General features: G+C 37.4%; 4 protein-coding genes and 1 pseudogene across 8 annotated transcripts; 1 reads left to right on the top strand and 4 right to left on the bottom strand.

Moving 5' to 3' along the window:
• The first annotated feature begins 468 nt into the window (after nt 1–468).
• On the top strand, nt 469–4,214 carry LOC140810081 (uncharacterized). Its single transcript, XM_073167890.1, is given in 9 exon segments — nt 469–669; nt 798–872; nt 1,088–1,174; nt 1,978–2,034; nt 2,727–2,819; nt 3,166–3,238; nt 3,367–3,442; nt 3,570–3,660; nt 3,761–4,214. Coding segments are annotated over 9 exon segments (723 nt in total). The 5' UTR covers nt 469–618; the 3' UTR covers nt 3,881–4,214.
• A 166-nt stretch (nt 4,215–4,380) lies between these two features.
• On the bottom strand, nt 4,381–5,238 carry LOC140810468 (uncharacterized). The gene has a single exon (XM_073168322.1). The coding sequence runs from the start codon at nt 5,236–5,238 to the stop codon at nt 4,381–4,383; it is 858 nt and encodes a 285-aa protein (XP_073024423.1).
• A 521-nt stretch (nt 5,239–5,759) lies between these two features.
• On the bottom strand, nt 5,760–8,410 carry LOC140810566 (BOI-related E3 ubiquitin-protein ligase 1-like; annotated as a pseudogene).
• Nucleotides 8,411–10,433: 2,023 nt separating this feature from the next.
• LOC140808698 (eukaryotic translation initiation factor 3 subunit C-like) lies at nt 10,434–14,306 on the bottom strand. Its single transcript, XM_073165874.1, has 4 exons — nt 14,173–14,306; nt 13,974–14,048; nt 11,864–13,660; nt 10,434–11,534 (listed from the first exon to the last, which is right to left on the bottom strand). Exons 2-4 carry the CDS (start codon nt 13,995–13,997, stop codon nt 10,566–10,568), a joined length of 2,790 nt encoding a protein of 929 aa, XP_073021975.1. The 5' UTR covers nt 13,998–14,048; nt 14,173–14,306; the 3' UTR covers nt 10,434–10,565.
• A 1,530-nt stretch (nt 14,307–15,836) lies between these two features.
• LOC140809298 (protein MODIFIER OF SNC1 1-like) lies at nt 15,837–25,210 on the bottom strand. Of its 5 annotated transcripts, XR_012113091.1 has the most exons (13): nt 24,966–25,210; nt 22,661–22,737; nt 22,065–22,145; nt 21,930–21,974; nt 21,412–21,772; nt 21,119–21,221; nt 20,674–20,745; nt 19,270–20,542; nt 19,044–19,197; nt 16,620–18,955; nt 16,497–16,528; nt 16,344–16,418; nt 15,837–16,122 (listed from the first exon to the last, which is right to left on the bottom strand). XR_012113091.1 is itself a non-coding variant. In XM_073166880.1 (12 exons), the coding sequence occupies exons 2-10, from the start codon at nt 22,690–22,692 to the stop codon at nt 16,634–16,636; spliced, it is 4,443 nt and encodes a 1,480-aa protein (XP_073022981.1). In that variant the 5' UTR covers nt 22,693–22,737; nt 24,966–25,210; the 3' UTR covers nt 16,162–16,418; nt 16,497–16,528; nt 16,620–16,633. The 5 variants fall into 5 exon arrangements, 3 of the variants coding, with proteins under 3 accessions (XP_073022984.1, XP_073022981.1, XP_073022983.1); XR_012113092.1 differs by lacking the exon at nt 16,497–16,528; XM_073166880.1 differs by lacking the exon at nt 15,837–16,122 and having other exon boundaries at nt 16,162–16,418.
• Nucleotides 25,211–25,428: the final 218 nt, after the last annotated feature.

The following is a 25,428-nucleotide window of genomic DNA, read 5'->3' as shown; positions in this document are numbered from 1 at the left end:
CGTCATGTTAATAGAATGAAATAAACTTCTTTTATTCGTGTTAAAACTAGTATTCGCGATAGCAAAATTTTTTTAAAAGAATATGTTAATGTGAACTTCAGAAGTTAAAATTCTCATAAATCCAAACTCGTTTGAAAAAACCTATCAATCCCATCGATAAATTATACAAAAAATCTTGTAAGAAAATTTAAATTTTGTTTGAAGAATAATTCGAACATATTTTTAAACACGAGTATTTTTTATTAGGGATAATAATTTTATTTTTCTAATTCAGTTACCTATAACAATCATGCTTACTCATGTCATATTCAATGTCTTAAGTTATATAATACTAGTACTAGTATATATATGTAAGAGATTGCGTGTCTAGCCTAATTCGGACTCGGGTACCCGACCTTTTTAAATGGGCTGGCTAGGTTGGGCTTTTTGGTGCTCGTGGGCCTGCTTAATCACCTCACCTATCTACACACCACCTCTGATTTACTTCTCAGTCTCTCTCCATCAAAAGCAGCGGCGGCGACGGTCAGGCGTGGATTAGAAGAACTTCGCCATTTTTTAGGTGCGGAGCAGACCTCTATTACATAAATTGCTGTATCTATCATACTCGTCCGTGGATAAATGGATTCAAAATCCTCAAGTTCTCCCGCAAGCTTGGTGGATCAACAAGTAGTAAGTACCGTGGACAATATTTTTTTGGCATGTTATCATATTCAGTTGTACTTGTATATCCATATAAAATAGTGTTTGTTGCTCGATTTTGTGTGGCCTAATTTTTTTTTTTTGTAAAAAAAATTTAGTTTCCAGGGGATGTGGTGTTGGATCTCTCCCATCTGACAAATCAAACTATCAAGCTCGGCGGTGGCCTCCGTCAGGTTTCCTTCTTCATCTAGGGTTTGTTTGAGATTCAATTCTTTTTTTCTATTTTACCCCGTCCAATGTTAATCTCTGTTCACTTTATCATCTATTTACATTTTCATATTGTACCCCTCACCCATTTTCATAACTTTGCCAACTCCTTAGTCAGTTGCCTTACATATTCTTAGTTATATTTCCTTGAGATGTTGATTGTATAGGTCTTAATTTGTAGGATGGTGATGTGATCTCTGTTATGAAAGCAGGAATCCTTAGGTTTTCAAAACCAAAGAAGTATTGGATTGAAAGCTCCAATAAACGGGTGAGTTTAATGTGATTTACTTCTTATGAGTATGAAAAGGAATTGTGATGAGTGAACCTATTCTAGCTTATTGGCTCATTCCATAATAAGTTTTAAATATTGGATACTTAATAAGAATGCTACATGCACATATTTCTTTTTACTTTTATGTAGAGTTCTCTTTCAATCGCCAAACTAGTGATAATTGCATTTTTAGTAAAGTTCTAATGACCCATGTGCATCCACGTCTACATTGTGAAGTCAGAATTATGCCTAGCTTTTCATGTAGAGCAGCAAGCATTAGACTTGAACATGGAAAATAAATGTTATTTCTTGCAGATCTCTTTACTTTGAAACCTTGATTGAAAGCATTTTTTTTTTGTAATAAGATATGCATCTGGAAGCGAAATAGCAATCCTTTATGGACCTCAGGTTTCTTTTAATTTTCCACATAGTGATCTTTCGGAGATATTTTTTTTGGAGCATGTCATAAAGATTGTTCTGCTTCCTGGTTTGTTGTATTTATTATCATGTCACTCACTAAAAAATCTGGATGTTTTTCTATATGAACCTTGCCCGTTGATATAAATATGCACTGAAGAATTATGTGCCTTGCTGCTTATGTTTACGTTTCTTTAGATCTCTCTCATGTTAACATCTGTTTCTTTTTTTCCATGCCTGTACTTATTTTATATTTGAATAGTTCTAACTTTCTGTGACCTAATGAATTTTGACGGTTATTCTTGTGAAGAACATTTGTTTTCTTTGTTACATCTGGTGACCCGAGGGTTTGATGATTATTGACCTAAATTTTTTTTTGGCAGTACACACCTAGTGTTGGGGATGATGTTCTTGGTATAGTGGTTGACACAAAAGCTGATGTAAATATTCTTGGTTTAGCATTGATGTTTTGGAAGGGTAACTGTAGTCACTGCAAGTCATTCTTGCTATTTCGGACTGTATTCTTGCTATTTCAGACTGTATTTCATACACAACTGTTGATTGATGGATCTTTACTTGATGTTAAATGATTATATCATACATGCTTCACGTTTTTTAATAACTCTATTTCGTCGTAGTTATATTTCTTTTGTTTTAAACAATTGCATGAAATGTTGATTACGAAAGTAATCAAGAGAATGCCTTTATTGGTTTTGGCTTCTTAAGGTAGAACCTTATTAGTGAAGGCATTACTATAGCTTGAGAGTTGGTTTACTTGATATGATCATTTTTTGCCCGATAATCACTTGTCACCCATTTACTGCACTCTTCCTAGTTAAAATAAGCACATCAGTTGCTTATCTGTCTAAAAATTCTTTTGTCATGCTGATGCTTATTTGAATAACTTAAAATAAGACTGGCAAGTCAAGTTAGTTGTTTTAGTTCTCCAAATGTACCACTTACTTGAAAGGAATCACTTGTTGCTTTTCTTTTGTTCCTTTTTCAAGTTTATGAGTAGAATGATTTTCTATCCGCGCGCCTATCTTTTAAATATAGATTATCTTGATATAATTTGACAATATGTGTATCATTATATTGTGTGGGCTCACCCATCTTTGTTTATTTGGGGCAGAATTTTCTTGTGGATATAAAAGGTCCAACAGTGGCATATTTGCCAGTGCTTGCCTTTGAAGGTGGAACCAGGAGGAACGTTCCTAAGTTTAACGTAAGTTTATGTTGTGTATGTTTTTTCTCGTTCTTGATGTGATTCCTTATAACACATGATCGCCGACTTTTTAAAGCTCTAAACGGATTGAACCAGTTATTCCATTTTGCGCTCCTTCAACACCTCATCATCTGTATGCTGTAGATACTGAGATCATGCTTGTGATGAACAAGTGGTTTTCTGCACTCATAACTTAGTGCATCATGTTGCATACTATATTCTTGAAAAATATTCAAATAAGCTGGTTGTTCTGTGCTCATTTATCGTTGTTATGATTCTATGCTGATATGCCCTCTTTTAACACGAGCGTAATTCTTGCTCGTGGGAAACTTTTTATTGCCTGCAGATTGGTACTTTGTTGTATGTCCGTGTTGTCAAGGCAAACATTGGCATGAACCCAGAGTTATCATGCATGGATGGTTGATATTTTTACCTTTCTTTACTGCTTATGCTCAGACTTATGTTTGAGTGTGCAAGTTTTGAGTTTACAAAGATATGGTTTCAGTATCTGTGTAAATAATCATTTTTCTCCTTTTGCATTCTATAGCCAGTGGGAAAGCAGCAGAATATGGCCCTCTTAAAGATGGATTCATGTTTGAATCATCAACCGGATAATCTAGAATGTATGATTGTCTTTTTTCCCACTTGTGTCTTTGTACTCAGTTAATGAACGATTCTTGCTTCGTCTATAGACAGAATTGAGCCGGTGATATCTTTATTTAGTCAGTTTTCTCTTAACTACCATTTCAGGTTGCTGAAATCTCCAACATGCCCAATTCTCGAAACGCTTGGGAAGAAACTCGCCTTTGAGATTGCAGTTGGTTTGAATGGTCGTGTTTGGGTACGTATCTTTTTACGAACTACATGTTTTGTTACCTGATGGCGTCTTCTTTGATATTTGAGTCCCCCTTCTCTTCGCTGAAGAACACTGTACTATGTAGGTGAATGCTATCTCTCCTTCTATTGTTATTCTTGTTGCAAACACAATCATGCAGACGGAGTCGTTGAGCCCGACACAACAAAAAATAAGGGTGGAAAACTTGCTTCAGAGACTTCATTGACCACTGACCTAATTTCAAGACCGAATCGACACAACAACTGTGAGCAAGTGCTTTTACCCTTCGTTGTAGGCGTTTGAATTGACTACATCCTAGTTGATAAAAGGAAGTGTAATCTGATTCTCAACACTCTCCTCCAAGTATGCAACAGATGTGCACTGACCGTCACTTGAAATCATGTGTTGCTATATATCATTGATGATTTCTTTGAAATGAAATGCCATCTTGTAAAAACAGAGGGAAGACTCACTGGTAGAAAGTGGGTTCACGTAGTGATACTTTGGGAGATTTGTGTAAAAACCATTAACTCGTGTTTTATATACAGATTTTTCCTTTTATATTTTTCAATAATAATAAAGAAAACTATTTATAAAATTTAATTTCTTAAATAGATTCATCCTCCTACATATGTGAATAAATAATACTCACTAAAATACTGAAATAAAATCAAGAAATGAAGTGATAAATTAAAACACATCCAAATTTTATACAAACAAATTAACTTAAAAAGGGTGAAATTTTTTGCTCAACTTATTTACATTAGCAAAAAAACCGTCTGCATGATGTCTGTCAGGCAAATAGGACCACTTTTTCCCGCCGACCCTCTTGTATGGCGACGGCATGCATTTACTGGCGGTTCTGCTCGAGGATAAACACACAACTTCGTCCTTCCAGACACCGTGCTCGCTCGCGGGCGACTCCATGACACATTCATCTCTTTTTCGCACACCGTTGTTCAGAGAAGCAATTGCGAAGCTGCCAACACTATGGCTCTTTTGCAGAAATCCCTTAAACTTCCAACCTGTGGAGCTGCTCTTCTTCAACCGCCCCTCTGCCGATGGTTTTGGCTGCCACACGCAGTACATCTCAGCCGAGACTCCGTCTAACTCGTCGGCTTCCGAAGAAGAGCACGAGGATATCGTTGTTGTTTCCCTTTCTTCAGTAAAAAGCTTCCTTAGTGGAGTCCCTGTCTTCACACCCTTCAACAAACCCGAATTCATCCTGCTCTCGTCTACGTTCCCATGATATTTCGTACTTCCCAGGAAAGAATTTAGGTTGAAAATCGGGTAAACGGGCCTGATCATACCGTTGTGGAAGATCTCATCAGCTGAAATCTGGGGGAGTACTGATTCACAACCGCGCCACACAAACGCGAATTCGAATTCTTTTTCCTCTCGGCCATCGTATTTTTCTGCCGAATCCGACGTTTCCGCTCCGTAGATTCCTGGGATAGTTTGTTTTTCTTTCTTATCGGCGTCATCTCCGAATTCTTGAACGACCCTAGACGCAACTTCCGCCAAGTTACTGTTGGAGTAGCTGTTGAAGCTCGGCGATGGAGAGATGACTGCACTCGCCAGCATTTTTTGTAGCTGAACACCAGATTAAATCGCAAAAAGCAAGGGAAAAAACAAGGAGTGAAAATGGAAGAATTTGTTCCAGAGGTTGATTGGAATAACAACAAAAGTGTGGGGATTAGGCACGTCGAAGATTTGAAAATGAAGAGACAAGGCATACCCGCCACGGAAGGGTTTTGATCTTGTGTGTGAACGTGCATGAGAATGAAATGATAAAATAACAATTTTTTTTGAAATAGTTTGATATTCATATGCCAATCCATATAGAAGAATTAAAAATTAAAATTCATTCTACTAAATTCCAAATTAACACTATGATTCACGAGTTAGAAAATCCACGAATGATAATATTATTAAATATGAAAAAATGATATTAAAAAGAAATGAAAAATTGGACTTGAAGTTAATGTATTGTAAAGGTTGTGTATGGAAATTGTTGTTATCATATAATATATTGGATTATAATTTAACAGAAAATGCTACAGTAAGCAGGGACTTGTCATAAAGCATAGCAAACCTGTAGCCGAGACAACAATACATTTCTGATATGGTAAAACTCAAACTTGAAAAATATTATAGCAAACTTATTCAATTATACAAGAAATTTAAAACAAAGAGTAGCAACCACATCGATTTACCATTACAAGTTGCATTTGTAAAGAGATCGATCAGATTCATTTGCTTCGAATTCACAATTTTCTTGAAACAAATCTTGATCAAAACAGGTAATGAAGCTTGATGTTTTGAATTACAAATACACATGAACACCTGCAGTCTTCATCACCTGGCAAACGGGGCAAACATCAGAAAGTCCTTCACAATCTGTGCACAGGCACAAATGTCTGCAAGGCAGTAACAAGATCGAAATTTCTTTGTTTTTGCATGACCTGCATGTTAACTGGCCATTTTTACAATCTCGATTTTCCAATCCACTGATGATTTGTCGATGATTTGTGCCTGAAACTGCATCGTCTACTTCACTGTCCCCCGAGCCTTCGTGAGCTTGTGACATCCCTTGTGCCATGAGTTGCTCGATATTGTTCTTCAGAATGCTGATCACTGATTCGTTGTACTTTGCTCGATAATGCCATGACTGAGCTTCAGTCGAAACTTGCTTTATTTTGTCCGCTAATTCTTTGTTCTTGCGATTTACATTCTCTATTTCAAGCGCCTTCTCGTGTAATTTTTTGTTGACTCCTTTCTCTAGCGTGTTCAATAAAGAAACCGTGTGCCTGTGATTCAACTCTCTTACGCCCTTCAGGATATTCTCTTCCTATACACATAGGGGCACTGTTAGAGGTTGAGAACATAAAAAGAAGTGTGGGCACGAAACTAAAATGAAAAATAGTGTTGGATTCCATATTTTATACACGTGGTATACATATTTAATTATGTACGAGTCTGTAGGAAATATTAAGAGGGTTGGATTCCAACCCTGTAATGTATAAAACTGAAGCAAGTTGTTTTAACCCCATGAAGGGATGTATGCAATATGATGATACCTGAAGTTTAATATATCGACCAAATTCTTCTGTCTGCCGATCCATCTCCATTTTAAGGTTATTGCCGATAGATAGGATGCCAGAGGAAACCGAGGAATTTTGATCCTCTTTCTCGCAAGAGAGCCTGAGGCCCGTCGATACAAGATTAGGATTTGGTTGAGTATCGATGTTGGCAACTTTTTCTGGACTATAATTCTTCTGCCGTGTACAAAGAAGATCTTCTTCCCTAACTCTTTTGATAGCACTGTTATGCGAGGATGCATGCTCGTGGACAGATGGAGCTGAAACAGAAGTTCGAGATTGTTATTTGAAATCAATTATCATCAATCAAGAATCAAGAAAGGTGGTAGTTTCAAGAATTAAAATGTTGTTTGTGATATATAATCCTAGAAAAAATGTAACAAAAATGAAATACCCCTGCAACTATTCTCAAAAATTAAGTTTTTTCACACAAGTTTCGAGTATCAATTTTGATTTTTGGCCGTGCCAATGTGCTGTTCCATCTGCACAGGATCGTATATGCGTCATTGATGTCTGCATCTCGACTATGCAATAAGAACCTACTGTGAAGTAGCTCTTGAATCAATAAAGCTTTGCGTCCAGCCTAACTGAAACAGAGATGGAAAACCAAGAACCAATTAACCTCCAAAAAAAATCTAACTGGTGCTTTCCCTTTTTCTAGGTTGATCCTTTTGTAGAACTTCATAAAAGCATTTTCATGGACCCAATAAATATTGTAGCCAGCTAACGAATTTTACATGAAAAGTTTCAGAAACTGAGATGGCAGTTTGTCACATGAGCGCACAGCCTATGCCATAATTTAGGCCAACAGGGGTAATAACATACAAGCTGAAAACGTAAAAGAAGGGTCGTATTCGTATCGCGTAATAACAGTCTACAGAAATAACGTGTGCTCAGAGATCTGAGAGGATTTTAGTCACGAAAACACAAGCTGCATCTATACTGATCAAGCAACAAGGGAAAAAACTTCTAATTGAACTATAATTTCTTAAATAAGTATAAAATGAGCTCACCGTGTCCAAACAACCGGAGCTGAGGCAATGTGTTATTATCAAATGGGAGGCGATTCTCCCCCACAAATGCAGGAATCACCGTGTTCTCATTAACTCCGCCTCCTCCAAACATCATCCTGAAATCATGCAATATTGTATGAGATTCAGGAACTTTCATTGACATACAAATATCAATGTCGAATTTTCGATTGATGACCTTAGAAAATTAATTATATAGCTCGACCATTACTTAAAAACACAATCTTTCATAAAAGCAGTCACGCTGATGATCTGGATTCAATTGATGCAGCAAACACAAGAACTCCAGACAGACAAGTAAATAATCATAGAACTAACGCTACTTAGATCCAAACAGTACCGCAAATATGTCAAAGAATAGATTCAACCTTTGTTTTCATTTTAGTTCCTAAATCATTCAAGAATTCGATTTTAGTTCCTAAATCATTCAAGAATTCGATGATCGTAACAAAAATCAAGCAAAGAGTAATCGATCATTTACCTATTACAAGAATCCCATAAGGAAACAATCCAACAATCCACAAAATCAAACTCCAAACTAAAACATCACAAACAAAAGAACAAAACCCAAGATACACACAACTCACAAAAAAAAACCCCATTAAATAAGGAAAAGAAACCAATAACTCACCGAGATCAGGTCAGATTTAGAGACGAGCAATACAATACAAAAGGCCTGTCTTTTCTTTATTATTATATATATTTGCCGTTGTGATATCGAGGGAAATGGACAAAAGGGATGGTGGAAACAGCAGTAATAATTAAAGAGAGAGAAGTGAACAGAAAGGAGGGGGAAAAGAATAATAATGGCGAGAATAATGAAAGTGGATGGTGGTGGTGGAAGAGTTGTAGTTGTTGTTTCGGTTAAGAAAAACGATTCCATTTGTTGGTATTGAAAGGAGAGCAAGAAGTGGACTCATCTTTGTTGTTGAAGAGATGTTCTTCGCCATTTTTTTGGCCTAAAATTCTTGTTTCTTTCACACTTCTCTCTCCCAATCTTCTTGTTTTATCCTCCTTGCTTTCACTTTACCATTCATTCATCGTGTGACTGACTGTTTGGTGGCTTTTCTTTTCGTTTTCCACAGCCAGTAATTCTTTTTTCCATTTGGTTTTTGCTACGCTTTCTTGGCCTAATTCATCTTCCTTTTGATGGCTTTAATTTTCCACTCTTTTCTATATGTATATATAAAAATAATAAATCCTTCAAAGAAAATATAATAAGAAAATTAAATTTAATAATGGAGAAAAGGCCATATTTTTCCATTCATACTTGAGAAATTTGGACGTTACCAATTTAAAATGTAAATATTTTTTAGCTTGAAATTAAGTTTCAAGATTAGACTTTGAAGCATTTGTGTATAAAATCTGATCGACCAGATCTTTTCGAATTTTGAAATTATGAATAATTTGCTTTTAAATTTGCTTGAGCTGTGGGTCAATAAAACTATGAAAGCATCCCACGTCTAAGCTCGTGGGTTGAAAAATCTTCATTTTCTTACTAAAAAATCTCCATTGTGATTACTAAAAATTTAAACCTCAGTTACATCCTCGAGAATTATGGTGTATATATATACGTATATAAGAGTGACACATGATCTATGTGCGATTCATTGTAATATTATGATTTTATCGATTCAATAGTTATGAGTTCGATTCTTTCGACCAACATCTTTTCAGATGAGATTGTCACACTGTTTATCTACTACGTACCGAAGTTTAGCGACCTTACATTCTTACATCATAAAATAAAATAAAATAAACCCTCAATAAAGACATGTTTTATTGTTGCATCTTGTCTCTCTTGTTTGCTTGAATTCAATTCTATTTGCATTCATTTTCTGAAATCCAGCTCTTTTATAATTTTTTTTGTTAATAAAAGTATATTAATTAATAAATTAAGCTATTGTACTATATTTTTTACCTAACATGTAAGAAACGTTGTGTATAGATTAAATGACATAACGTCGTGTTATGAAGACACGAATCATCTACGCACTCTTTTATATTATTATTATTATTTTTAAAAGGGCTCAGATAATTTATAGTTTGACTTCTGTGGTGAGTTTATTAATAATTATTAGTCAAGTATTCGATACAAATTCAAACAGATAATAGAGTATATTATATAAATAAGATTTATGTATCATTAAATTCTTTTTTTCCCAGAACACGTGATGTTTATTTGAATTTTACCAACTTTTAAGTAATGAAATGTAGCGATTCAATTTGATGATACCGGATTTTCTCCCGTATCGATTGAATAAAAGTGTGAAAAGTAATCGGGAGAAAGGAATTATATGAAAATCTTCTGGTGAAAAAGTTGTTCTTTTAATATCAAAATTATATATACAGTAAAAAATATATATAAATGGTTTTTTCATACAGTCGTCATCAACCTGCTCATTTATCTGCCACCCATGAAATAACTGACGAAACATATCAAAATTTGTATATTCAATAAGTGAATTTCATCACATTGATGGATACGGAGATGAACACGATTGATATCCTTAATCTGAATCACACACAACTCACCACCAGAATATAACAGAAGGCGACCAAAACAAGAAGCTCTTCAAAACAACATAACAATCATCGAATAACTTGAAGATTTAAAAATATGTTTTTTAAAAAGACTTCGTGAATATAAACAATCGCCACGAAAAACTCTGTTCTTACTCTTATAATAATGATAATGTCAAAGATCACTAAATATTAAAATAATAAATTCCAATAACGACAAAACCGATGCTACCCCTTCAAAAGGCAAAGTTCCCCATTACGTGCGAATACCTCTGTTGAGATTCACCATCCGAGTTGATGTATCAACGTTGCCGCCCCTAGCAGCTGATCCGGTCTGATTCATCCGGCCCCCATCATGATGCCGGGAGCTTTGGTAACCACTTATTCGAGTATAATCCTTCGTGAAACCACCGCCGCTGCCTAGTGCTCTGCCACCAGCATTATATCCTGTCCTCCCAGCACTACTACCTTGCCTGCCATGAGTAAAAGTAAAGTCCTGCCACCTACCACCACCACCCGAAGCAGCTGCTGCAGCATAATCTTGTCCATCTTTGCGTCTTAGAGGGAGACCCTCCAATCCACCACCACCAATCCGTGCCTCTATAGCTCTCTCATTTGTTTCTGCAAGAATTGTGAGTTTCTCGGTCAATTGGAACGCCAGAGCCTGTAGTCTCGTGTGCTCGACATCATAGAAAACGATGCAGCGTGTGGGCTGGTCCCAACTAGCATGAAGCTCTTCATTGATCATCATTTTGCTCACAATACCATGTGTTTGTGAATCTGAGAGGTCAAACATTTTAGCCAGATGGTCAAGACTTAGGGAATCGTAGGAGGATGAGTAGGTAAAAAGGTAGGTCCTCAAAGCCTCTTCCTTAATTTTAGCCTTCAGCATCTCAAGAACAGTGTCATTGTTGCGAAGAAGCTTCCAAACATCGAGAGATTTGATAACATCAAAGGCCTTCTCAAAATCACCCTGTCTTAGGGCCCTTGTAGCAGCCATTACATGATCCCTGACATTTTCAGGAGGCCCAATAAATGTTTGTCTCTCGCTCATTTCAAGCAACCTGCGGAAATTCTTGCTAATAACCTTGTGTTTGGCATCATGCACATTGGCTGCCATGTTAGGCACCTCCATTAACATGGCACAACTCAGATGAACAGCTTCAAGAAGCTCGAGATTAATATGCATGTGATATGGCATCTGACGCCTCCTCTCCAGCCGCTCCTGCAGATTTTGATTAGCAGATGATATTAACATGTGAGCCAAATGCACATCTAATCTAAATAAACAAATAGGAAAACAGAGCAAAGAAAACTCATTCAGAAGCAACAAAAAACATAGAGGATAACAGGAATATTAACAATTGATGTTTCCATCTTTCGGATGTATGAACAGAAATGTTTCATTGGGATATATTTGAATACATGACTTTTAAACTAGATATAAAGTTCAAGATTGTTGGCAGGTAAAAAATCTCATTACCTTGAGCATATTAAACACCACAAAAACACGCTACAGTTATTAAAAACAAAGTTAGAAATAACAAAAGATACCTGCTCTGGCGTCTTCTCATGATATCTACTCTGTGAAAAACCTTGTGCCAGCAATTCTTTCACTCTGCCAGCAGAATACAACTCTGAAAGACAACTGTGCGATTCAACAATAAGCCCCACCCTGAAGGAACATAGCCCAAGCTGTGCCATTGCCCTGTTGAACAGTATTTGGGTTGAAATATCCATGTGTTGTACATTGTCCTGCAAATGACTCATAAGCAACAGGTCACGGGAAGTCAAGAATTCATCCAAGATGGCGTGATGATAAATGTCGCAGAGCATAGCACGAGCCTTTGTCCGCTCATCACCATATCTGTAAATGAGTGATACAAGGAGATCCATCAATGCCCTGCTGTTCTCAGGAAAAACAGATCTACGAGGAACTATCTCAGGAGTTGCAACAAACGCCGATAATCCCTTGCTTTCCTCAGCTTTGGTTTCCTCTCCAGATTCAACTCCATTGTCCGACTGCTCAGCCAATTTCCTCATTGCATCATATACCTCTTGTGGCTTATAGTATATGAGCTCAACCCGTTTCAGAGCTACCTTTGAGGCACCCTTAAAATCTCCAACACGTTCAAGATATTCTTGCACATTCTTAGCCAGAACTAGGAATGTTGGCTCATCCCTAAGCCTCTCAATGTACTCACGGGTATGTGGATCAATCACCTGAAGTGACTTAAAAAATTCCACATCTACCCTTTCAAGGAAGGCAACCAAATTTCCCCAAATCCTGATTTCACCATTAAAATCTGCTCCTTTTTGGGTCTCATTTTCCTCAGGTTCCACTGTGTCCCCTACAACAATATTTGGGTACTGGGTCAAAATATCGAGAATGGCAAACATATTCTGCACACATTGTTTCCACACATTGATAGGCATGTGCCCACTGAGGCTCGTATTGACATCGAACTGTGCTGAGACAACGCTGAAAAAAATCTCAAGCTTCTGCGCAGGAGTCTTGGCAACCCTTGTTAAGAAAGTGAGCTGCTCAATCAACTCAATTCTTCCAGTCCCCTTCCTGCCCCTAGCAGCAACAATCTCCTTAAACTTCTTGTTTACTGTGTCCCACGTGATTTGGCTAGGGTCCTTGAACTGCTTGTCCATCAACTTATCTTTCTTGCTCAACATCTTCTCCCAGCCTAGTCCACCCTCAGCAGCCTCCTTTCCCGACTCTTCTTCATCCTCACTCTCTTCAGATTCCAGAGTTGCGGGGTCCTCATCAAAGTCATCTTCCTCGTCTTCATCCTCATCATCATCATCAGGTTCTTGCTCATCCTCAACCTTCTCCTCAAAAAGGTCTGGCTGCTCCCTACACTTGGCAATAGTATCCTCATATAGCTTATTGTTCTTTTTCAACTTCTGCTTCATGGAATTCAAAGCCTTCGCATTGCTACTACTCATTTTCTTCTTTGCCTCCTTATTAGCCAAGGCCTGATTCAAGAAATCCTCCAACATTACAAGGGCCTTTATATAAAGATTTGGAACCCGGTCCGACTCTGTTACCCTCATAACCTTTCCCAATTGCTTATTGATCTTGTCAAAACTTTCTTGCAAGCTGACCCAGTCATTAATTTTCATGGCATTTTTCATTTGATCAACAGTGGCAGACATCTCGTCAAATCTCTTGTCCTTGGCAGCCCGGACAACTCTCTTCTGTCCATCAGAATCATCCGAATCACTTTCATTCACATAATAATACCTTTTCGCAGCAGTTTCTGGAGCTGTCTCCACTGGTACAGTTTCTTCTTCTTGCTCATCATAATCACTCTCCTCCTCGGATTCACTGTCACCACCCTAACATCCCAAAAAATAAAAAATAAAAGCAGAAAGAATAAGCGTAGGCAAAAAACAAATATGTCATCGGTATAAGCTGGTGCACACATATACAGCTCAATAATCACCACTGAAGATCTAAGGAATTCAAAATTAATCTACAAAAACGTCCTCAAGCTTCTCATCAAATTCAGCACACATCCAGGATGAGAAGAAAAATTTCATGTCAGATAATTACACCAAAATCAATTCCAAAATCCATTATTTTTAAAATCTCAAAGAGAACAGATCCACATACACAGTCTAAACCAAACAAACTTCTAGAGAAGCAAACCTGAGTCCAAAATCTAGACGCCATGGTCTCCAATAAATTGAGAACTGGTTTTTCGGGGCTCTTGTTGATCGAAATCTGCATCAAATCATCATTAAAAACAAATTTCGCAAAAAATCAAATTAAATTTCGAATCTGAACACATTATTGTTCAGACCCAACCACCCCAAAAGTATCACAGTAAAATATGAAATCCACAAACCTGTTTCGCTGCAGACGTCCTGAGAAAAAGTACCGGCGGTGATTAAAGGTGAGTCTCTCTGCGGCGGCGATGACGAGGGTTTTGCTACGAGGAGAAAGGCCTTCAAATACTATCGATATTTTGCCTGAAATATCATAATTTTGGTCTTAATTCACGTATTATCTTATAATAATTAAATTTTAATAAACATATAATTTTTATCTTATAATAATATACTTAATTAAAATAATATATAAAATGCTATACATTTTTTATTAGTTAATATAGAGACTTCCATTAATTATTTTTCAATAAACAATTAATTTATGAGTAAGTCTATTATGAGACGATCTCACGAATCTTTATCTGTAAGACGGCTCCCTACCGATATTCACAATAAAAAGTAATACTCTTAGCGTAAAAAGTGATATTTTTTCATTGATGACCTAAATAAAAAATCTGTCTCATAAAATACGACCCGTGAGATCGTCTCATACAAGTTTTTGTCTTACCTTGTTATACTTTAAAAAAAATACATACTATTAGCATAATATTCTTTTTATTGTTGTGACACGTTAATTAAAAAAATATAAACGTAGTCATTTTTTGAGATGAGATCAATCAAGGGATATAATATTTGATATGATGAAGCTAAATCATTTAATCAAATCATATAATAACTATTAGTAAAGATTTTTGATAATTTTTCACCATATTAATGATGATTTAAATATTATTCAAGCAATAATCTAACACACACATACATATTGTGCTCTCTTCCTGACATTATCACCATCATTTCTATTGGACGATGGATAGTAAATTGTCATATCCGGAGATGAGAACCTAAAATAAAAACCAATGGAACACAATAAAAATGGAGAAAACACTAAATTTTAAGAAATTTACTTTTTAAACGTAAAAGAGACTTAGATTTTCATACATGTGACTGGTTATCACTTTCATGGACCACCACCCAAAAAATAAATATTCTTCAAGAACCGTGTAATGAAAACTTAATAATGGAAATGTAAAAAACGAGAACAAAAATAGCCGCAGACAGAGAAAAATTGTTGTGTGAAATTTTATTTTTTATTTTTACTTTTTTGTGTGTTAGAATTTTACTGATATTATCCACTTTGCTTATGTTTAACAATTAAAAATAAAAGAGTTAATTTTGATTTTTTGAAAAAGACCATACCAAATATATCAATTTAGTTTTTATAAGTCTTTTCCTCTTAATAATATAATAATAGATGTTGAGTTTCAATTTTATGGACCATTTGGTAACTCAAAGAAGAGATTTTGAATACGAGTGAAAAAAAAAACTTGGTACAAAACCCAAATCCATGTGAAGTTTAGCTGTCATGTAATCAAAGAAGCAAATGCAAAAAAATATGAGGAGAGGCGTGTTAGCCAATCCTCGCATAAAATGCGTAACTAGAATGAAATCAAATGTTCAAACCGTAAACCTTTTTCATTTTGTGTTTCTATGTCAAATTTGCTTAGACATTATAAATGAAATCACCAACCTTTTGGGTCTCTTCTACTAGAACGAAAATTTCCTGAGATTTTTTCCCTAAAATCCAACTTTCCTTATTTTACATAGTCAAAAAATGGATATGAGTTTTCCACGTACGACAGGTAATGAACTGCCACCCCAAATTTAGTGGATTGTACAAGTGTTGCTCAACAAAAAGAGACAAGGATAAGAGCACGTGAATACTTTTTAAAAAATTGATATCCATCCAAAATGCATTAGATAGGTACGACGTATCAAATTCATAATGCCCATTGCTCATCTCTCTAGTAGATTACCCATTTTTAAGTTAGTCAACAGCCAAACAAGTATGAATAGCAAGAAAGAAGTGCTTGGGACTGAGATTGAGAGGTTCTCGTTTAATCTGAATCGTCCAAATTAAAGGTCGAGAGATGGCATTAATGCTGAAGCTTTGAACATCATTCTTAAACCTGTAAGAAGAATAGTAGGCAATAGCTTGTGTCAGCGTATCTTTAAACCGGCTTAATAGCCAGGATCTTAAATAACATAGAAGACAAAGAAGCACCACGCGGGATTAACAGCAAATCTTGAATATTGCCACAAAATACACACAGCTACAACATTCGCTGAGGTTAAATTGCAGTCAGGTTATAGTGTATCAAAACAATTACAGTTGTAAAATGGAACTAACGCTTGCAAAAACATGACACCTTCACCCAAAGATCTGCCCCTAACTAGGCTCCTAATCGATCAATGTGTGTGTCACCTGTCAACGAGATAAACTGGATTAAAAAAAATATATAAAATAGAATCCAGTTAATATCCAACAGTCAGCAACACTCACCTTCCTAATCAAGCCGAGACACTTTTGGATAACTAGCATTGGAAAGAAAAGGACATAAAATTCTCAAATTTCACATTCCAACTAGTCCTAACCAAAGTGGACACACATAGCACTAGTTCGTACCTATTAGAGTTTCCTCAGCGTTTGGGGTTATTCTGACCCCTTTCCTGGTTTATTAAGCGTACATTACCAGCTCCATCTGCAGGTCCATCCAGCATTTCGGGTCCGCTACTCTTGTGTGGCCCGACTGGCTGGTATTCAAAGTGAGCATTCCGCCTCTGCCTTTCCCGAAATCTATGTGCTTGAGTTGACCTATTTTCTTGGCCCGGAGCCCAATCTCCACGTGATTCATGGCCTCTCATAGTTCGGGAGTTTTGTATGCCGATTCTCCTCGAGCCTGTTGAGATATCGTGCTCATGCTCAACATCTGTGTTTGCAGAAGGAGCTGTAACAGTGGAGTTAATGGGATCTTGGTTCAGTGAAAAGGGAGGCTCTTTTGCGGAGGAAGGCTTATTTTCTCGATTGAGCTTTTGCTGATTGCCAGCAATTGACTCCTCAACCGCATCGGATTCAGATACAGATTGACCAGGCTGAGGTCGATATGGATTGCGGCTTCGCTTGTCATTTTGAGGTAAAACTTGCACTGTTTGTTTAGATGCATGATCCTTCTTCGAGGCCCCAGTCATTTCCATTGTCACACTATCAATTCCAGTAGTTTTGTTTCCATGCAAATTATTTGCAAATTTTGTGTTCAACTTGGGCTTCCAATGAGACAAAGGCTGATTTCCACGACTCCGACTATCCTTTGAAACGATAGTCCTATCTGCTTGGTCCACATCAGCAGCAGGCAGGGTGCCACTTCCATCAGTTTCATTACAAAGGATATCTCCATGACCAAGATTATTTCCTATGCTTCGAGGAACCCAAGGTAGGAGCCTTTTTCCTCGGACTGTTGGCCCATGATCTTTCACAGCATGAATTTTGCTCATTGTAGCTGTGGTTGCGTTATCAGAAATGCTATGTCTATCAGAAGTATCAGCATTTGCTGAATTGGTCACAGAATTTATGAATTCATGTTCTGTAGCTTTTGGGACGTCCTTGGAAGGTTCGGATATCAGAGCAGGACCAAGATTCACACCTTTCATATGGGATGAATCTGTTGAACCCCGTTGCTGCCATGTTACATGCTCCTTTTTATGAATCTTATGCTTGTCATCCCCCTCCTTCTCTACTTTAGACTCGACGAAGCCCACAGGCTGACTTACAGAGCCGAAAGATCCAAACTGTAAAATCCCAGGAACCTCATCGGATTTAAGCATGTTTACTGCAGAAGGCATATGTGGAGTGTTTCCCTGCTGAGCCAGTTCCATAGCCACAGGCTTCGGAACATATCTCTCCATTTCAGCCCTCTTTCCTTTTGAATTACTCTGTGCCATATTGTCACTGTTTGTGGCATTGTCCATTTCTAGAGTAGGTTTTTTGTCAACTTCAATTCCACTCTCGGCTTTGTTCTGCGTGCGCACAGGGGCCCAAACAGCAGTATCATCCATAAACTTATTGGGCAGTTGACTTCTTAAAGTTCTTCGAAAAGGCTGACGTTTCGACTGATTCGCGATTCTGATGTGACCTTCATTAGGTAAAGAAGAGAACGCCTTGGAAGCCTTTGCTTCTATATCGAGAGAAGCCACCTTGGACTCAACATCTTCAATAGACGGATTTCCAGGACTACAGACTGAAAGAACTGGTGATAAAACAGGAAAAACAGGGGTCACATCCAATTTGTGCTTATTTTTACTGCTATTAATTTTCCTTCTCTGCTGGATGGAAGGCTCAGCCACAGTACTGGAGGTATTGAGCACGTTTGACTCGTCACCTGATTGAATTTCACTTGAAGCAGCCTCACTTGAAGTAAAATTAATAGGAACGCTCACAAGATATTCTGGTGCCTCACATGCAGTATTTGCACCAGATTTTTCATGTGAACTCTTCACCAATGATTTATTCTGCTTTTGTTTATAGCCTGTTCTATTGTGTTTAGAGATGCCTCCATCATTCAATTGCATGCCTAATTTTCTAGCATTGCGTGGATCTTTCATATTCAAAGATTGACAATGTGACAGATTAGGTTCCAGTTGTTGAGGAGGCTCGGCAGGCAATTTTTTGGTAACTTCCACAGATTCCCCAGACAGACTGATACTGCTCTCCAGAGCAGTAACATTAGAATCAGAGACAACCAACACTGTTCCCCCAAAGGTGCACAACTTCTCTTGCTCCCCATAGATGTCACCAGAGGACTCAGTTGTCTCGACCTTTTTGTTCACAGTTTCACCTACTTGGGTTCGACGATTCAGTTCTTCTAATTTAGCAAAAGCCTTGGCCTTCTGCTCTCTTGTGCGTTCTTCCTCTTCCTTGTGCAATTGCAGCACACGTTGCTTTGCCAATTCTCTTCTCTTGGCACGCTGATTAAAGAACAGAGATAAGGTCACAAAGAAACTTTTAGATACAATCAACTTGTAGATAAATGTACAATCACTTAAATAAGAGAACCTGTTCTTGGATATCAGATGGATCCGATGTTCCCTCAAAAGGTTCCTCTTCAATGTTCCTTACAGAATGTATCATAGAATCCTCGGCAGTCTTTCCAGCATCATTAGGGCCACGTACATGATTAACTCTACCATGCCCACCATGATATGAGCTCCTATAAATTTAAGATATATTGTTTAGCATCGCAAGAAAAACAAAAGGTAAAAAAAACCAATTCCTATCGGACCTAGATACAGCAGGGGTTGACTGCTTCGGAACAGTCACTTGATGCAGGTCAGAGCCAAAATCTACAGATGTGGGAACCCTTTCAAAAGATCCAGCAGCATTAGTAACTTCAACAGAACAATTATTCGTCTTCTTTTCAACTTGAAACCGACTCCTACGCTCCTCCCTGTTGAACGCATTAGGGGCATCAGACTGTCCATCAGAAGAAACACGAAACTTTGAATTTAGAACTTCAAGTTTCTGCATCAGTACTGAATCTTTTGTTTCCCCTTGTAAAGATGGATTTATTTCATTAGCAAGAGGTATCTGACACCCTTCTGTCGGAAAAGAAGCCACAATTGGTAATTCATTGGTCAAATTATCATTAATCAATTTTGCACTGCCCATGCTGCTCTCAATGGACCTCACTCCGACACTGCCTGATGAATGTCCTTGATGTTCATAATTGCGGGCAGAGTAGTCAATTGGTACCTCCTCAGCTCCCCACTCATTATTCTGGGATGTCATTGTGGGAAGGCTACCTTTTCCAGAATACAAAACATTAGGATGTATATCCCGATCCCAATTTTCTTCTTCATCCTTCCGATACCAGTCATTATGGTTCTTCGAGGGAACTCTTTGCTGTGATTGGTGATCAGCTTCCATTTGTATCGGCAATGTTTTCCCAGAAGGACCATGTCCAATAGAGCCACCATGGAAATTAGGATCATGAGCACCCAGTGCTTGAAAACCATTATATGAAGGGGGCCTTGCCGTCATAAATGGGATTTCCCGTTCGTTGCTGCAATAGCCCCTTGGCGGTCCATAATAACCCTCAAATGTCATTTGGATTGGTGGAACAGGGGGGCCTCGGTAGAATCCAGGCCTATATGGTATACCTGGCCGTGCATAGGTATCAGGCATTGGCGGCCTGAATAAATCTCCATTTCTGGGATGGGTTCCTCTAGGACCAGATCCTGCTGGTGGAACCGACTGCACACCACCTACAGCCGGATGTGAAATCTGAGGAGGATAGTAAGGAAATGGCTCCATCGGAAAGCCACCAGGAGCAACATGACCTCCAAATGCAGGTCCTGGAGGACGACCCCTATACCAAGGACCAGCTGGGCCATTAAAAGGAGGACTATGCCAAGCATCAAAGTGTTGAGAAGGAATATTGGTGTTGAAATACTGCTGGGGCTCCCCTTGCCAATTTTCCATTATAGGGAAGATGCCATCTTCAGCAGTCCGGGGACCATCAGTCCTCAACATATTCACAGTTCCACGTTGGCCATCTGTACTAAAGGGAAGCAAAGCGTTAATGATAGATTTGAACAAACTGACTATGATAATCAAACGCAATAAATGTAGGATAGCAAAGTTTTAATACTTAAGAAAGATTTACGAAAGACAGACAAGCACAGACCGGCATGAAATTTTGCATCCTCTTCTTTTGCCCGAGCTGTTGTCTCAGAAGCTGAGCTAGGACGGCAATTCTCTGTCGAAAATGATGAGCAAAAGTAAGCCATACAAACATAATGTACTCCACAAGATGTAGATACACACACACGCAAAATATAAGATAACAACAAAGAGAATGGAGGAAAAATAAGTCAAATAATCTAGAGGTTTTATACTTAACCGTATCCGAGCAGATGATCTAGCTTCTAGATGGAGAGCAAGAACAATTTCAAACGGTTCAAATAACTAAAATCAACATTTGTTCGCATCTAATATGCAACACATTTGCTTGACACATGAGAATGCAACAGCAAAGACAGGTGATATCAAATGAAAGAATAATTGAGAAGCAACAATAATTGACAACCATGCAGTCATTCTGTGTATACTCTGCATATACAAAAAACAACCTTGTGATTTTGTATTCATCACAGAATTTTCTTTCTCAGAACCAAGAGTCGGAAAATCTCCAGAACTCAGGGAGAATCCATCTTCCTTGTAGGATTTTACACCCTGAAATTTTACAAAAAACATGTGGCACATTAAGAATTCTGCAGCAGTACTCTACAAATACATGTTCATGAACATGGTTCATCACTATATCTCCAAAACAGATGTAAATGGAGCAAATCAAATTAGTTTATTCATTAATTATTACTGCTGGAAACTAAAGGCAGAGGTTTGGAAACAAGGTTGACCCTACCAATCTTTCTCCGACACCACTTGCACCCCCTGCAGTTGAACTTTCAGACACAGGCTCCGAAAATCTTGAAACCTGCGAGCTGTTAGGTCTGGTTTCTGCACTTTTGGGGCGCAGCGATGTCTGGTTTGATGTCAATGAACCAGAAGCCGTCGAAGGTCTAGAATTTGAACCCCATGCATTGGAAACAGGTACATTCATTCGGTCACTTTCAGAAGTTGAAGGCCGAGTTCCACTTCCACCAGATGAAGGGCGACCACTGACATGACTGTGTGCAGTATTTCCGCGATCAGCATTCGGCGTAGAAGAGAGCCATGCATTTGATCCAGAGGAAGATGCACGACTACCCCAGCTAAGGGTACCCCTGCAAAGAAATAAATCTTGCATCGATTTAATACGAAAAAGGTAAAGGACACGACAAAAAGCAACCCAAAACATGGTTATACTGAGCATAAAATTCAGAAGACAACTGAATGGCATTCATGCTGCATAAGGCAACACGAACATCACTAATCACTCACTTGGGAACTATTTCGAAATTCGGATCAAGACCATGATTCTCTAACCTTCAAATAAAGTAGGGTAAAGTGTAAGAAAGTAAATTCAGAAATGTAAATGCTAAAATAGAAGAGAGGATCCAGCCAGGCTATGAATACCTTTGGCTTGGTAAATTCAAGGGTTTTGGAACAGCAACTTTCCCTAAAACTGTCATTCCACCCCGTCTTGCAGAAGCCCATCTACAGGAGAGTCAATATTAACAATGGATAGAAGTCAAACCGGGGGGTGATCTAAAGAAAACCAGAAGAATCAAAATAAGTATCCAAATCCTATCAACAAGAAAATTCAAGAGGGGCTAAATGCATCTCCCCAAGAATGAAACATTACAATGACATAAGTTGGCAGCTACTCAGAGAAGGTAACCCAAAAATATAATCAAAATTGACAACATACAATAATACAACAAATATTGTAAACGGGATAAAGAATCCCAAAACAGCTCACCCACAGAAAACTTTCACGAAAACACAAAAAGCTCAATACTGAACCCAAAACAATTATATATCTTCATAACAGCGACGAGCATCAAATAAAATTTGCATATATGCTGCAGCCTATAAGTTCCAAAACTTAGGGTATTTCAACAGTTGATAGAGCCTTAATTGATCGTCTTCTTCAATTTATTTGTAACAGTACAGCTTCAGTAAAATCTACTTGAGCTTTAGTAGCAAAGAAAAAATACATCATTAAGTACCTTCGTTCTCCAGCCAACATACTTGAATTCATTGCCCAACTGAAAAGCCAATCTCATTCAGAAAAACTTCAGGCAACCTAAACAAATAAGGAAACAAGACGTCCATCAGCGGAAATATTCAAACCGCGGGAAAATGAAATTAAAGTTAGAAAATGCTTAAAATAGTAATAACAATTTATGGTCATATATTAAGCAAACTACAAGAATGGAGAACATTGTGTGTATTAAAGAAAAACAATATTGTCCACTTTGAAAAAAGTACTTTCTAAAAACATGGAATTTCATTCCTAGGTACCAAGACTATTCAGTCTCAAGACTGGGCCATTTCAACATTCAGGTGCCAGCCTACAATGAAGCCCTCTAGTTGCTTGTGAGAAAACTACACGGATGGAGAACATATATTAAGCAAACTACACGGATGGAGAACATTGTGTGTATTAAAGAAAAACAATATTGTCCACTTTGCAAAAAATACTTTCTAAAAACATGGAAATTTCATTCCTAGGTACCAAGGCTATTCAGTCTCAAGACTGGGCCATTTCAACATTCAGGTGCCAGCCTACAATGAGGCCCTCTAGTTGCTTGTGATCAGCACTTTCATATAGTTCATGAGACATAGAAACATTAGGCAGTTTTTCACCACTACTTTATTAAAAAAATGAACAAGAATAAGGCTATTCTTCACTAAATCAATCCAAATTCAAGAAGAATCTCTTTATCAGCTTCATGTCAACTACATTGTCTCTGAAACCTAAGAGTATAAGCCAGGCACATAAAATTCAACCATCTAGGTCAGACAGGGGTAGAACTTGCCCACAAAGTTAAGGCGGGAAAACTTTCAAATAACATTATCTCAAACAAGAATTATCACTCGATCACATAAATTTGAATGAGTTCATTAATTGTGCTAATAAACTTTTAAATGAAGCTTATGAAATTTGAAGTTTTTTATTGGAACTGTGTCAATCCCAGATAAATCAAAGAATGTTATATAAATTAAGATATGTTCTTAGTATTTGATCAAATTAATTCGAAACATAAGGTTTGACAATGCTAGAGTTTTCGAAAGCACACTCATGTTTAGATAGAACAAATTGTTACATATTAATAAGGTGATAATTGCATATCATAGAACTAAAATCAAGTTCACATAGTCAACATAACAAAATAAATATAAGAAAGAGTGCACAAATCCTTTACACAAACTCTGGATAGTCAATTTGAAAAGAAAATAAACATATTATGCACAATACATGAGTACTGATTAAAAAATAAAACTAAAATTAGATTAGAACTCTTCAAAAATTTCACCCCTTCCATTGAATTTTTATTCTTCCCAGAGGTTCACTAAAAACTATATCAATATCAAATGTCAAAACGTAAATAGGGAAAGTAGAAGTGGTCGATTGATCCTTCTGAAACTACAGAGGCCCCTTGCATGCTAAGTTATGGCCCTATAAAGTGCAAAAGAAAAGGAGGGAAACATACAATACAAAATTGATATTTTAAAGAGTTCCAAAACAGAGGACAATACTTCATTTTTCCGACAAGACATTTTTTAACATTGCAGTGAGAAACCAACACAAGGTTCGAAGATCTCATCATGCAATTCCACTCTAGTTATTAGAGACAAAGAGGTCAAAGAGAAACTTCTTGGTCACAAGTCCGAACGTTTGTGGCATGCACTCCCCATAAGGTATGTTACTCTACCATAAAGGCCCGCAGTTAAACACAAACACCCAATCAACTAAAATTTTCCTTAAAATTCTAAGCACTGCACCAGATACTCGACTAACTGAAGCAGATACACATCAGATCCAAATGAAGAGGTTTTCACTTGATGGAACCACCCAGATATGAGTAAAAAGCTCTAAGTATTTAAATAAGAAAAGGCCGTAAAACCAATTACAACAAGGGGAAAAAGTATTAGCAACGTTGATAGTTTGCCGAGCTGTACTAGCCACCTCAAGATAACTCAGCAAAATCCTCACGTGCTACCGATAGTAATACAATCACAGCGACAAAAACGAGATACGTCTCTCTTTCCCAGTATATCCAGTTAATAGAAGAAAGTAATCCCAAAGCAAGCCAAATATCCATATGCACAACTATCCACACAAATAATACATATATAGAGGCGTCCTCGTGCGCTACAATGAGCAGTCACGACAATCGATACGTCAAATACCAATATCGAAACCCTAGATCCCATTTCCTACACCAAATTTCAATCCAAAATCCTACTTTTACAAATTAATACACACACAAAGACATAAAAGAATAAAAATTAATAAAGGAAGCAAACCGAATGGAAGAAAACAGCTTGTCGGATCTCCGGAAAGCCCCGATCTGCGAAAATTACAAATTCGAACAGCGGAGGAAAAATATTTGAAAAATTAAATGGGTACGGGAATATTGATATACTGAGAAATGTATGTGTGTATTAAGGGCTGTGGCGAGTTACGGCGGCTGTGAGGAATCGGAGAAAAGTGGAGGGGAGACGGGCGAAGTAATCCTAAGTTTCAACCGACGCGCAGGCAATCAAAAGGAGAAATAAAAAAAAAAATTCGACAAAATTACCAATAAACCCATTAAAATATTTTAGTTTCACAAATTAACGAAAAACCTCATGCAAATAATAATTTCGAATCGTTTATTTGATAGTTCAAATATTATTAATACAAATTAATATGATTTCTATTTTTTTAAAAAAATATGAACAATTATATCATTATCATCGTATCCGTGATGATATCGATCATCAACAA

The sequence above is a fragment of the Primulina eburnea genome, chromosome 13, assembly GCF_022965805.1.
Source record: "Primulina eburnea isolate SZY01 chromosome 13, ASM2296580v1, whole genome shotgun sequence".
Lineage (NCBI taxonomy): Eukaryota > Viridiplantae > Streptophyta > Magnoliopsida > Lamiales > Gesneriaceae > Primulina > Primulina eburnea.
This window is presented reverse-complemented; position numbering and strand designations above follow the sequence as displayed.